Source organism: Gobio gobio (genome assembly GCF_949357685.1).
Source record: "Gobio gobio genome assembly, chromosome: 4".
In the NCBI taxonomy this organism is placed as follows: Eukaryota; Metazoa; Chordata; class Actinopteri; order Cypriniformes; family Gobionidae; genus Gobio; species Gobio gobio.
In genome coordinates, this window is record NC_137100.1 from 17,532,857 (window position 1) to 17,546,189 (window position 13,333).

General features: G+C 45.7%; 1 protein-coding gene across 1 annotated transcript in view; it reads right to left on the bottom strand.

The window, feature by feature from the left end:
• The window catches only part of npr2 (natriuretic peptide receptor 2), an 89,717-nt gene that overhangs the window by 22,522 nt on the left and 53,862 nt on the right, over nt 1–13,333 (bottom strand). The window contains 5 exon segments of the mRNA XM_079814520.1: nt 3,341–3,509; nt 3,594–3,749; nt 3,860–4,019; nt 6,231–6,302; nt 13,179–13,283. Coding sequence (XP_079670646.1) covers nt 3,341–3,509; nt 3,594–3,749; nt 3,860–4,019; nt 6,231–6,302; nt 13,179–13,283 — 662 coding nt within the window.

The following is a 13,333-nucleotide window of genomic DNA, read 5'->3' on the forward strand; positions in this document are numbered from 1 at the left end:
TAACTGTACACAGGGGCAGGACCCAAGTGGACTGAAGCTTCACACACTTGCCTTACTATGTTGTATTATTGCATTCTGGCGCCTCTGTTCTGCAATACAATGAGATAACTGCACATGTATCTGGATACATGTGATAAGCGCTATTAGCAGAGTTATTAAAAGCTACGTCCGCCATTGCATAGACTCCACTCATGTAAACAAAAGCGATAACGGCGCACAAACTGACGTAAAACAATGGAGAGAACGGCGCACATTTCGACTTAACGAGATTCTAAAAAACTTCACCCAGGCCGGAGTTTTCAAAAAAGTCTGGTTTCAGTAACCGGTTACTGCGTTTGCATGTGAATGATCAGCCAAACCGCGTAGAAAAAGCTGCGGTTTTGAAAATACCCGTGTTCGCGTGGACAGGGCCTGAGAGACCATTTAAAGGCCTTTGCAGGTGTTTTGAGTTAATTAGCTGATTAGAGTGTGGCACCAGGTGTCTTCAATATTGAATCTTTTCACAATATTCAAATTTTCTGAGATACTGAATTTGGGATTTTCCTTAGTTTTCAGTTATAATCATCAAAATGAAAAGAAATAAACATTTGAAATATATCAGTCTGTGTGTAATGAATGAATATAGTATACAAGTTTCACTTTTTGAATGGAATTAGTGAAATAAATCAACTTTTTGATGATATTCTAATTATATGACCAGCACCTGTATATAAATATATAAATGTATATATATATATATATATATATATATATATATATATATATATATATATATATATATATATATATATATATATATATATATATATATATATATATATATATATATATATATATATATATATATTTTTTTTTTTTTTTTACAAAATGTGCAAGAATAATCTCTTATAACAATAAAACTTTGGGGATAAATAAACTAAATAAAACAATAAAATATGAGGCTTGTTTCCGTTGTGGTCCTCTATGAGCTTAAAAGATTAGAGCACTAACTACATCCATAAATGACAATAAAACGTTTAACACCATTTTAAAATTCCACTCTGCCTTTATTATGCTAAAACATGCTGCTATGTCAAAAAGCAGTTTAAATATTTTGCACTTCTCTAATTATTATACTGCTCTACTCAAGTACTCTTTTTTCATCTTGTTATACTGCACTGTAAAACATTTCTGGCCTCTCCAATTGAAAATTTTCTAGTGACTGGTCACATCTAAATTTTTCAGTTGGCCAAATTGAATTTCTGTGAATTGATACAGTTTTATTCACAGAAATTAAATGTGGCCAACTAAAAAATTTAGATGTGATCAGTCACTAGAAAATTTTCAATTGGAGACCTGAAATTTTTAACAGTGTAATATTGCTGAATCACTTTCTTAAAAGGGGAAATTAATTAAAGGATGTCCGGTCTATTGATTTAAATAAAAGTAATAGAATATTAAAACAATCTTAATATTACAGTCATATTATAGATACAGTGCAAAAAAAAAGTGTAAGCAATGTAACTGTATTGCACTTTAGCAATTTAAAATTACTCCAGAGCACTAGTAGATCTACAGCGATTTTTTGAAAACAGCCAATTCTAAGGTGACTCATGCAATTGTTTATATATACAATCTACTTAGGCTTACAAAGATTTTTGGAAAGACGGCCCTGGTCTATACCTAGATATCTGATTTATTTAAACTTTCTTAAATATCAACAAGATGCATTTATGTAATATAGACTAGGCTGTAAGGTCCAATTTTTTCCTGAAACATATCAGACATTTTAGTGGAAGTTTGTCAACGTCTGACTTAAGTGCCCCTTTGGGGAATTAACAAGGAAGCCTTCACTCACATCAATATAGGCTGTTTATCAATGAGCTGTCAGCTCTATGACAGATGCTACATTCTGATCAAAGATACAATGCTGCTTCTACTTCATGCAATAAAACACAATCTGTGTGGTTTTTTATATAAAAGTGTTTCTTTTTTTAGATGATATTAAATGCATTTCCATGTAATTCCTGGATTTAATTGTGTGAACGAGAATTGGTCAACTGGTCAAAACAATGCAACAATGAATCATTTCAGAAAATGAGTGAGCAGCATTTGTGTTATTGGTCTGTTGTATTGAAAATGAGGATTTATTTTGAAATAAGTGATGCACAGATTCCTCAGATTTAAAAAAAAACAACAACAAAAACTGATGACCAGAAGCAATTATTTTCCGTCAACCATTAGGGGCGGAAAAAGGTGACTACAAACAGCTTGTCTGTGGACAGAAATAAAGTTAATATATTGGAATCATATAATTGAGTCTATTTTGAGTACATATTGCCCTATGTTTTATGTAGACTGTCAACTGTCCATGTTTGTTAAGGCATATACAGTGCTATTCAAAAAGTTTTGTTCTGTAAGATTTTTAATGTTTTTAGAAGAAGTCTCTTATGCTCACTAAGGCTGCATTTAATTTATTAAAAATACAAAAAAACTGTAATATTGTGAAGTATTACTGACATGTAATATAATGGTTTTCAGTTTGAATATATTTTAGAATGTAATTTATTTCTGTGATGCAAAGCTTAATTTTCAGCATCGCTACTCCAGTCTTCAGTGTCACATGATCCTTCAGAAATCATTATAATATGATGATTCGATGCTCAAGAAACATTTATGATTATTATCAATGTTGAAAACAAGTGTGTACATTTTTTTTTCAGGATAATTGGATGAATAGAAAGCTCAAAAGAACAGCATTTATTTTAAATAGAATATTGTAACATTATGAATGTCTGTCACTTTTGATAAATTTAATGCATCCTTGCTGAATAAATGTATTCATTTCTTTAAGCTCTTTCCCCAAACAAAAAAAAAAATCTTACTGACCCCAAAACTTTTGAACAGTAGTACAATGTTGCTTATGCTATCTATTTCAGATAAATACTGTTCTTTTGAACTTTCTATTCATCAAAGAATCCTAAAAAATGTTTTTACACAACTGTTTTCAACATTGATATCATAAATTAATCATAAATGTTTCTTGAGCATCAAATCATCATATTAGAATGATTTCTGAAGGATCATGTGACACTGAAGACTGGATTAGTGATGCTGAAAATGCAGCTTTGCATCACAGAAATAAATTACATTTTAAAATATATATTAATAGAAAACAGTTATTTTACATTTTAATAATATTTCACAATATTACTGTTTTTTTATAAAATAAATGCAGCCTTGGTGAGCATAAGAGACTTCTTCTAAAAACATAAAAAATCTTACCGATCAAAAACTTTTAAACGGCAGTGTATGCAAATATAACAAATGTAAGTGCTGTGTAGCAGGGTGCAGTGCTTACTTGTTGAATTTTGAAATGAATATCTTGACGTGGCTGAAGTCAGGCCTTTCTACAGGGTCTTCAGCCCAACAGCCTTCCATTAAGATGTTCAGCTCCTCACAATGCAGGCTGTTATCTGTGGTAGGCCTAAAATACGGCTTCTGACCATTCTGCACCTTTTGGATTATCTCTGTAAAAAAAACACAAAACAAAAATACTTGTCAGTGGTGTACAGCAAATTAGTTTTAATGTACTTTATCTTTGCGGATGCTACCTTTGGGACTGAGATCCATGCCTTCAACAAAAAATGGGCCGTTCCTTAGTGCTATCTCCTGTAGTATGATCCCAAAACTGTACACATCTCCTTTCTGGGTTCCTTGGGGCGGATGCCTATCATATATTAGCAACTCTGGAGCCGTCCATAGCTTTTCTGAAAAAAAAAATCAGTTCGGTAAGCAGTCACAAAATCTTTTATCAGCACTGGACAACAGTCAATTGATGTTGCATGCGTCAAAACAGAAAATCTTAACAGATTCGTACTTGCGTACAGTGCATGTGAGTCTTCATTTTCACAAGACGAACGGAAGCTTGCCAGACCATAATCTGTGATTTTCAAAACGAAGCGGCTATCCACCACACAATTAGATGATTTCAGATTGCCATGGGAGCCAATGTAACTGTTGTGTAGATAATTCATTCCCTGGCAGCACAAGCATTAAACAGAACATTATGTCTTTGCCCACAGTTTATGGGGCAAATAGAGCAGAATACACATGAACCACTGAAAAACATTATGTAGCGTATAATGGTTTCATGAGAAAGCAGGACATGTAAAACAATGAATGTTAAACGTGCTTATTCCATATTGTAATTCTTAATAATACTTCCTTGTACGCTCAAAGCATTAAGAAAATTACTGGGTTGATAGAAGCCAAAGAACATATTTCATAATTACCTTCATTACCTTCATAATTACTAAAGGTTATTGTCTTTTCCATTAAACAGCAACTGTATTTAATACTCAGGATCAAGTCAAGGTGATTCTGTCAGTCAATCTTAAAGCTACACTGTGTAACTTTTTTAGTCTATTCTTAGCTAAAAACACTTAGTTCTTTGAAAAATATATGTGCTCATTAATGTATATTTACTTCTTTCAAGTAATAAAGTATTCTCGTAAGTTTATAATATGCCATTGAAAATACATAAGGTAATGGGATCTAACGGTGGTCGCCATGTTGCCCCTCCATCTTGAAAGTACATTAGCCAAAGAGGGACATACCCGTAAATTCAAGCTTCGCCTTTTGCGTTTCACTCGATGGCACTGTACAAAATTCTCTGCCTCGCGCATGTGCGCGTCAACTTGTTCAGACTTGTCTGGTGCATGTGCAGAGAGTTTTCATCTCAGCAGCTCCAGTAACAGAGTTATACGGAGGTTTCCTGGCTTGTTTATTCCTCAAAAGTCTGTTTTTCCTTGTGTGGTATTTCTGTGCGTTAATAACTCCGTAAGTAATAATAGTTATTGTCATTGTAACGTTAGATGTGTTTCAGAGTGTGTCATCGCGTAATTCAGTTGATGTCACCTCAGAAGTATTTTTGTGTCAACATACAATAGCGTAATGCTCACCTATTTGAATAATCATTCAGTTATTTTGTTATCAACAATATTTATTCGTTTTTAGAAAATATTTGCTTGTAATGTATGTTGACGGAAATATGTATCAGGTCTGATCGGCATTTTAACGATTGTTATACAGAGCGCACTGCAGTGCTAACGTTAAAGCGCCGCACACACTTTTGTAACCGGACACCGCTTGTTAGCAGCAGCAGCTCCGCTCCTTTTAATGCAGCTGCATTTAGCACCTATATATGGTACAATAAGCTCTGGTTTACGGTTACATTATACAAATGTAACTTATAAGTATACTTATACAGTTCTTAACTGTGTATGTATATTTACCATCCTTATTTGTTCTCTCACAGAAACCACATTTATGTACATATCCACGCAAACCTGTTTATGCCTTGCAATTGGATGACTGAATAAACATTACTATCATCAAAGTTCACTCTGGATTAGCTGCAGTTCTTTCTAGCCGAATAATTAGGCCAGTTGAGTTCCAACCATCCCACTGCGCACAGAATATCCCACAGGCACCGTGTCGAATGTGGACAAGGTCGAACTGGAAGCCATATTAATCTTGGACTAATTCGGCCACCGTAGGAGTTGAAACGAAATCGGAATTGAGAAGAACAGAAACTAAAATTCACTGGATGGTCATATACCTTTTAACCGCTAGATGGGGGAAAATATCACACAGTGTAGCTTTAAATTCAGGCAGCTTAAATTATTTTTGACAGACAAGTGCTATTTTAAAAACAAACAATGTTTTTATTAAAGCAATTTTCCGTCTTAAAAGCAAAAATATGTTTTGTGCATTTAAGCGACAGTTTACTTTGTTGTAGTTGCAGGCCAATTTTCCAGCAAAAGCCAAATGCTTTTATGTAGCTGGGCTCTCAAGTACCTTTGACATTGAACAGAAGATTGGTTTACATTAATGGAAGGGGAATTTATTTTCTTATAGTGTTTTCCAGAAACAATGTCAAGCTATCTTTGATGCCAGTCAATTTTCTTTAACTAATGAGGCTCCTCTCAGAAAAGCAAATAATCAAACCAACACTGCTTTATGATTCTGTTTCCTGTGGGTTTTTCAACAATAATTTTGATATTTTAATAGGCGCACTGTATTTACTGGGTTTCGAAAGCCATAACAACATGGCATGTATTAAAGTGTTCTAAATGATGGGTTTTTTAATACCAGAACTAAAGAGACATCGTCATTTGAATAAATATGTGATAAAATAGGGTTCATATACAGTATGTTTTGTATTTCTTTTCCGATTTCTCACAAACCTTCACAATGTCATTGATCAGTGAGTATCGGAACATCCAGTCCAGGTTGATGCTCTCATTTTCAAGGATGTCCTGTAAAAGAAAAAAAACGTCTCGGTTACGTATGTAACCCTCATTCCCTGAAGGAGGGAACGGAGACGTACGTCGGAACTGACCGACGAATTGGGATCTGATCTCAGAGACCAATCTACTTCGAGTGTATTAAAAACGAGCCAATGGAGATTGGCATGCGATCCACGCATTCCACGCACCGCCCCGCAGTGCGGGTATAAATAAGGAAGTGGAATGCTTGATCATTGCTTTTTTCTGCTGAGGAGCCGAACTAGTGACTCGGCCCCCTAGCGGAAGCACAGCACCTGGCGACGGGACGTACGTCTCCGTTCCCTCCTTCAGGGAACGAGGGTTACATACGTAACCGAGACGTTCCCTTTCAGTCGGTCACGTTCGACGTACGTTGGAACTGACAGACGAATTGGGATCCCTACCAAAACGCCAGGGCGCTGGCCCTTCCAGCGTCCTGCTTGAGCGCACTGGACTGTCTTAGATGGTACGGAAGTCAGGGCTCCAAGCAGGGAGGTCAGTCACTGCTGTTTCTGCAAGACCCACTCAGTGTGACTATTGGATAACGCTGGGAAGCGTGCCCGTCTCGGGAGATGGTACGCTGCGGAGCCACATCCTTCGTAGAAGGCTAGGTGGCAGAATACACATAAGGACTAACCTGGCAGGGTAGTGCAACATATGGCAGTCTCTGGGGTGGTTCCAGCCTGGTCCCAGGGGGGAAAGAACACGCCCAGAGACGACAGAGCGGGCTCTGTCAAGGGAAAGACACGGGGCTAGCCGAGTAGGGTAGCTGGTACCGTGGAAGAATACACATATGGGGTAGCCGTGAGGGGACCGCTACATATGGAACCCAGCCTACACACACGTTTCACAAGCATACGGGTGCAGGCCTGGCGTCAGACGGCCGCAACGTCTGGCACCGCAGGGGTGACGGAGGAGCTCGACAGGGTTAGCCGTTTCCGGGGAACACAACTGGAGAAAAATAGACGCACGTATCCGGCCCAGAGGGCGGGAGTGGCGTTGCAAGCCGACACTTAGAACGGGCACTTAGCGCTACTGGCCACTGGGGGCGAGGATGCGGGAAGGTACCGGCTCTACACGGAGGCTATAGAATTTAGCGAACGTGTTAGGTGTCGCCCAGCCCGCAGCTCTACATATATCTGTCAGCGAGGCGCCTTGAGCCAGCGCCCAGGAAGAAGCAACACTCCTTGTTGAGTGTGCTCGCAACCCGAACGGGCAAGGCACGTCTTGGGACTGGTAAGCCAAGACGATAGCATCCACTATCCAGTGGGCCAACCTCTGCTTGGAGACAGCCTTTCCCTTCTGCTGGCTTCCATAACAGACAAAGAGTTGCTCTGAGGTCCGAAAGCTTTGAGTCCGGTCGACGTAAGCGCGGAGAGTGCGGAAGGGACATAACAAAGCCTGGGCTGGGTCTGCCTCCTCCGAGGGCAGCGCTTTCAGGTTCACTACCTGGTCCCGGAAGGGAGTGGTAGGAACCTTGGGCACGTATCCAGGACGGGGTCTCAGGACAACGTGAGAGTTGGCCGGCCCGAATTCTAGGCACGATTCGTTGACCGAAAGTGCATGCAGGTCCCCTACCCTCTTGATGGAGGCCAATGCCGTCAGAAGCACTGTCTTCATTGACAGGATTTTAAGCTCCACAGACTGCAAAGGCTCAAAGGGAGGGCTCTGAAGTGCTCTGAGCACTAGAGCTAAGTCCCAAGAGGGTAACGAGTTTGGACGAGGAGGATTTAGCCTTCTCGCACCTCTGAGGAAGCTGACGATTAAGTCGTGCTTTCCTACGGACTTACCTTCGACTGCGTCGTGATACGCCGCTATTGCTGCGACGTACACTTTGAGGGTGGAGGGAGACAGCCTTCGCTCCAGCCCATCTTGCAGGAAAGAAAGCACGACACTAACCGAACACCTTCGGGGGTCTTCCCGGTGGGAAGAGCACCATTCAACGAACAGGTTCCACTTCAAAGCGTAAAGGCGCCTCGTAGAGGGGGCTCTAGCAGAAGAGATGGTGTCCACCACTGCCTGTGGTAGACCACCTAGAACCTCCGCGTCCCGTCCAGGGACCAGACATGGAGTTTCCAGAGGTCTGGACGCGGGTGCCATAGAGTGCCCCGTCCCTGAGAAAGAAGGTCCCTCCTCAGGGGGATCGGCCAAGGAGGGGCTGTCGCGAGGAGAGTTAGTTCTGGGAACCAGGTCCGGTTGGGCCAGTAGGGCGCAACTAACAAGACCTGCTCCTCGTCCTCCCTGACCTTGCACAGGGTCTGTGCAAGAAGGCTCACTGGGGGAAACGGATATTTGCGCAGGTCCCGGGGCCAGCTGTGCGCCAGTGCATCCGTGCCGAGGGTGCCCCCGGTCAGGGAATAGTACCACTGGCAATGGGTCGAGTCCGGAGAGGCAAACAGGTCTACCTGTGCGGCTCCGAAGAGGTCCCATATCAGCTGGACCGCCTGGGGATGGAGTCGCCACTCCCCCGGAGGTGTCGACTGGCGAGAGAGCTCGTCGGCTGTCTGGTTCAGCGCACCTGGGATGTGAATGGCACGAAGCGACCTCAGATGCTTCTGACTCCAAAGGAGGAGGTGGCGGGCGAGTTGGAACATGCAACGGGAGCGTAGACCACCCTGACGGTTGATGTACGCACCGGCCGCAGTGCTGTCCGTACGGACCAGTACATGCTTGCCACGTAGCGGCCCCTTGAGGCGGCGCAGTGCCAAGTGTACCGCTAACAACTCGAGGCAATTGATATGCCAATGCAATTGAGGTCCCGTCCACAGACCTGAAACTGCATGCCCATTGTACGTGGCCCCCCAGCCCGTGGAGGAGGCATCCGTGAAGAGCACAGCATGCCTGGACACTTGTTCTAAGGGCACCCCGGCCCGGAGAAACGATGCGTCGGACCATGGGCTGAAAGTTTGGCGGCAGTAAGGAGTCACTGGAACCCGGTACTGGCCGCTCTGCCACGCCCACCTCGGGACTCGGCCATGGAGCCAGTGTTGAAGCGGTTTCATATGAAGCAATCCGAGCGGCGTTACCACGGCTGCAGATGCCATATGCCCCAGGAGCCTCTGAAAAAATTTCAGTGGGACCGCCGTCCTGCTCTTGAACGAATTCAAGCAGTTCAACACCGGCCGGACCCGCTCTTCCGTGAGGCGCGCAGTCTGGCTGACCGAATCCAGCTCCATACCGAGATAAGAGATCCTCTGCGTGGGACAGAGTTTGCTCTTCTCTCGGTTGACCCGAAGGCCCAACAGGCTGACCTTGTCCCTGTGTTCGCACAACTGCTCCCGAGACTGGGCGAGTATAAGCCAGTCATCGAGATAGTTGAGGATGCGAACGCCGCGTTCTCTGAGCGGAACAATGGCTGCCTCTGCGACTTTTGTGAAGACGCGAGGCGACAGGGACAGCCCGAAGGGCAAGACTTTGTACTGATATGCCTTCCCCTCGAACGCAAAACGTAGGAACGGTCTGTGTCGAGGAAGGATAGAGACATGAAAGTACGCGTCCTTCAGGTCGATCGCTGCGAACCAATCTTGGGGACGGATGCATTCGAAAATGCGTTTCTGCGTTAGCATCCGGAACGGGAGCTTGTGCAGGGCCCGATTCAGGATACGCAGGTCCAAGATTGGCCGTAACCCACCCCCTTTCTTGGGTACAATGAAGTAGGGGCTGTAGAACCCCGCCTTCATATCGGCTGGAGGAACCGGCTCGACCGCGTCCTTCGCCAGTAGGACATCGATCTCTGACCGCAAGACCTGGGCATTGCTGCTCCGCACGGAGGTGAAGAGGATGCCCCTGTACTTGGGAGGCTGGCGAGCGAACTGAATCGCGTAGCCGAGTCTGATGGTACGGATGAGCCAGCGAGACGGCCTGGGGAGCTGAAGCCAAGCCCCCAGAGACCGTACAAGCGGGACCAACAGACGTACCCGGGGTGGGGCAGCGAAGTGGAATAGACAGACCCGACTCGGGAGGCCCGGAGGCGGCCCGGAGTGTTGTCTGAATATTCCAGGGTGGGGCAGAGTGTGGGTGAGAAGGCCCGGGGGCGTTCTCGGTGCCCACACTGCTGCCCCCTGGCGAGGGGGAGAGGGGAGGAAAGGAGTGGCAAGGCCCGGGGGCGTCGCGCACTGCCAACCTGGCCCTCTTGGGGCCCAGGGAAAATAGAAACTGCTCTTTTATTGAAAATGTGGGTACCGCTGGACTCCGGAGAGCCAGCGGCAGAGATGTAATACCAGTCAGAGCCCCCCGGTCCTCCTCCGGGGGGTGGGAGAAGGATGCGGACATCATCTCCCTCAGAGCAGCTCCCGTCTTCCCTGGGCTGCCCGTCTCAGGGCCGCTTCCCCTTGCGCTTGCCGGCTGGTTTAGCGGGGCCCTGAGCGGGTTGGGCGCCTCCCTTACGTCCGGCACCCTGCTTTCCCGGTGGAGGCTGCTGCTTGGGCTTCGCAGGGGCGGAGGCGGACGCAGTGGGACGCCCTCGGCGACGAGCAGGCGGAGGTGCTGCCGACGACGACTGGGTGGAGGCAGCAGCGGGTCGTCGGGGCAGGATGTTTTTGATGGCCTCCGTCTGCTTCTGGGCCACCGAGAACTGCTGGGCGAAGCTCTCGATGGCGTCGCCGAAGAGGCCGGCCTGACAGACAGGGGCGTTGAGAAACCGGACCTTGTCGGAATCACGCATGTCTGCCAGGTTCAGCCACAGATGGCGTTCCTGGACCACTAGTGTGGACATCGCCCGACCCAGGGAGCGTGCAGTGACTTTCGTCGCCCGGAGAGCGAGGAAAAGATCCTGCATAACACCCTGGTCGGAACTACCCTCGTGCAATTCCTTTAGCGCCTTGGCCTGGTGGACCTGCAGGAGCGCCATGGCATGCAGAAATGATGCGGCTTCCCCGCAGGCGGTGTAAGTCCTGCCCGTGAGACCGGACGAGAACTTACACGCCCGGGAGGGGAGACGCGGGGCACCCCGCCAGTCTGCAGCGGTCTTGGGACACAGTTGCATCGCCACAGACCGCTCGACTGGGGGGATTCCCACGTAGCCCTTAGCCGCACCACCATCGAGGGTAGTGAGGACGGAGGAGTCAGTCGACCGTGAGCGAGCGTTGTAAGGCGCTACCCACGATTTCGTGATCTCCTGATGCACTTCCGGGAAGAAAGGAACCGGGGCGGGGCGCTGAGAACCAGCACGGGCCATCCCGAGAAACCAATCGTCCAACCGCGAGGGTTCGGGACACGACACTCGCGGCGGCCCGGGAAAGCATAGCCGTAAGCTCTGGGTCGGACTCGGGCAACGCTGTCACACCCGAAGGGGGCAGCGCAGCCGAATCTTCATCCTCAGAGCCCATTAGCTCGTCCCCCGATGCTGCAATCGACAGCATGTCCCCAGCCGGAGCCCCAAAAGAAACGCCTGGGACCTCCCGGGGGAGGCCAGCGCGCTCTTCTGGAAGCTCCACCGGCACAGCGGAGGGGGGAGGGGCCCAAGGAGCCATTTGACCCGTCGGGGAAGCCCTCACAGTAACCCTCAGGTCCCCACCAAGGCCATCAGCCAAAGTAGCAGCCCTCTGCTTTGCAGCGGGAGGACCACTAGATCGGGGGATGCGCAAAGGTGCTCCGCCTCTTTCGAGGTAATGGAGTCTGGACCGTAAAACTGCGATGGTCATGTTCCCGCAATGGGAACATGAGTCATTCACGAACGCAGCCTCAGCGTGCTGAACGCCCAAACACGTGAGACAACGAACGTGACCGTCAGCTGGGGACAGATGTCGACCGCATCCAGGAACACACGGTTTGAATGACATCTTGAAAAAGACGCAGGGTCAAACCGTGTTGCTCTTTTAGAAAGGAAACTGCTCTTTTATGTGCTGAAGCACTCAGGGAGATGACCGCGGCACCACACAGTACAAAGGTGCAAGCCTGTGTGTGCACTCAGAGAGGAAAACGCCCAGCGAACCAACAGCTGATCTCCGTCTGAAGCGGCACTCGCTGACGCGCCGTCACACCCGCACTGGAAGCAGCAGATCCTCTCACGAGACTCGTCTTGTAAAACACTCTTCGTAGAAACAGGAAGCATTCACTGTTCGGCTCCGAAGTAGAAAGCAATGATCAAGCATTCCACTTCCTTATTTATACCCGCGCTGCGGGGCGGTGCGTGGAATGCGTGGATCGCATGCCAATCTCCATTGGCTCGTTTTTAATACACTCGAAGTAGATTGGTCTCTGAGATCAGATCCCAATTCGTCGGTCAGTTCCGACGTACGTCGAACGTGACCGACTGAAAGGGAACTGGAATTAAACACTGCAAAACATCTAGATGCAGACTTTGTTTTTTGTACATGCAAATTAAAGGCCCATAATTCAAACAATGCACACAAATATGATCGTTAACATAAACAAACAAGGTCACTAATATGGAAATGAAGGAATTGTAATAACACTGTAATAGAAACTCAGTTACTGCTGCATAGTTGACAAGCCAAACACAGTTTGCAAAAATTCTTTCACAAGCCCACGGGAATTCGAATGTTAACAGCAGATCTATGTATTTATTCACTAATGCGAAGAATCTCAGGACTTGTAATATATTTGACACAAATTAATGCAAATATTGTTTGCAAATAGTCCCAAAAGGATTATTTCCCAACTAGAATTAGACCTAGAATTTCGTTCACTGTTCTGTTTCTTTATGCTTTATAAAAATGCCCCCCGATGTTCAAGACATGGTTATGGCCTTGAGTTGACAACCACTGCCCTGGAATGGGCAGAAAAAAATGCATTATAACATTAGCAATACAAATGTAATCTTTTCAAAAACCGTTCCCACTGCCTGTGAACACAGAATAATATGAATAAATGGTTGACAATAATGTTATTGGTTAACATGTTTACCTGTAGACTGCCCCTGGGGCAATACTCTGTCACAATGCAGATGTTTGGTGGATCGATACAAGCGCCAATAAACCTCGTCAAATGGTTGAACTGCACATCCCTCATCTATATATAACAACAAAGTTATGAGTTAAAGTTTTTAGAACCTTTATGAT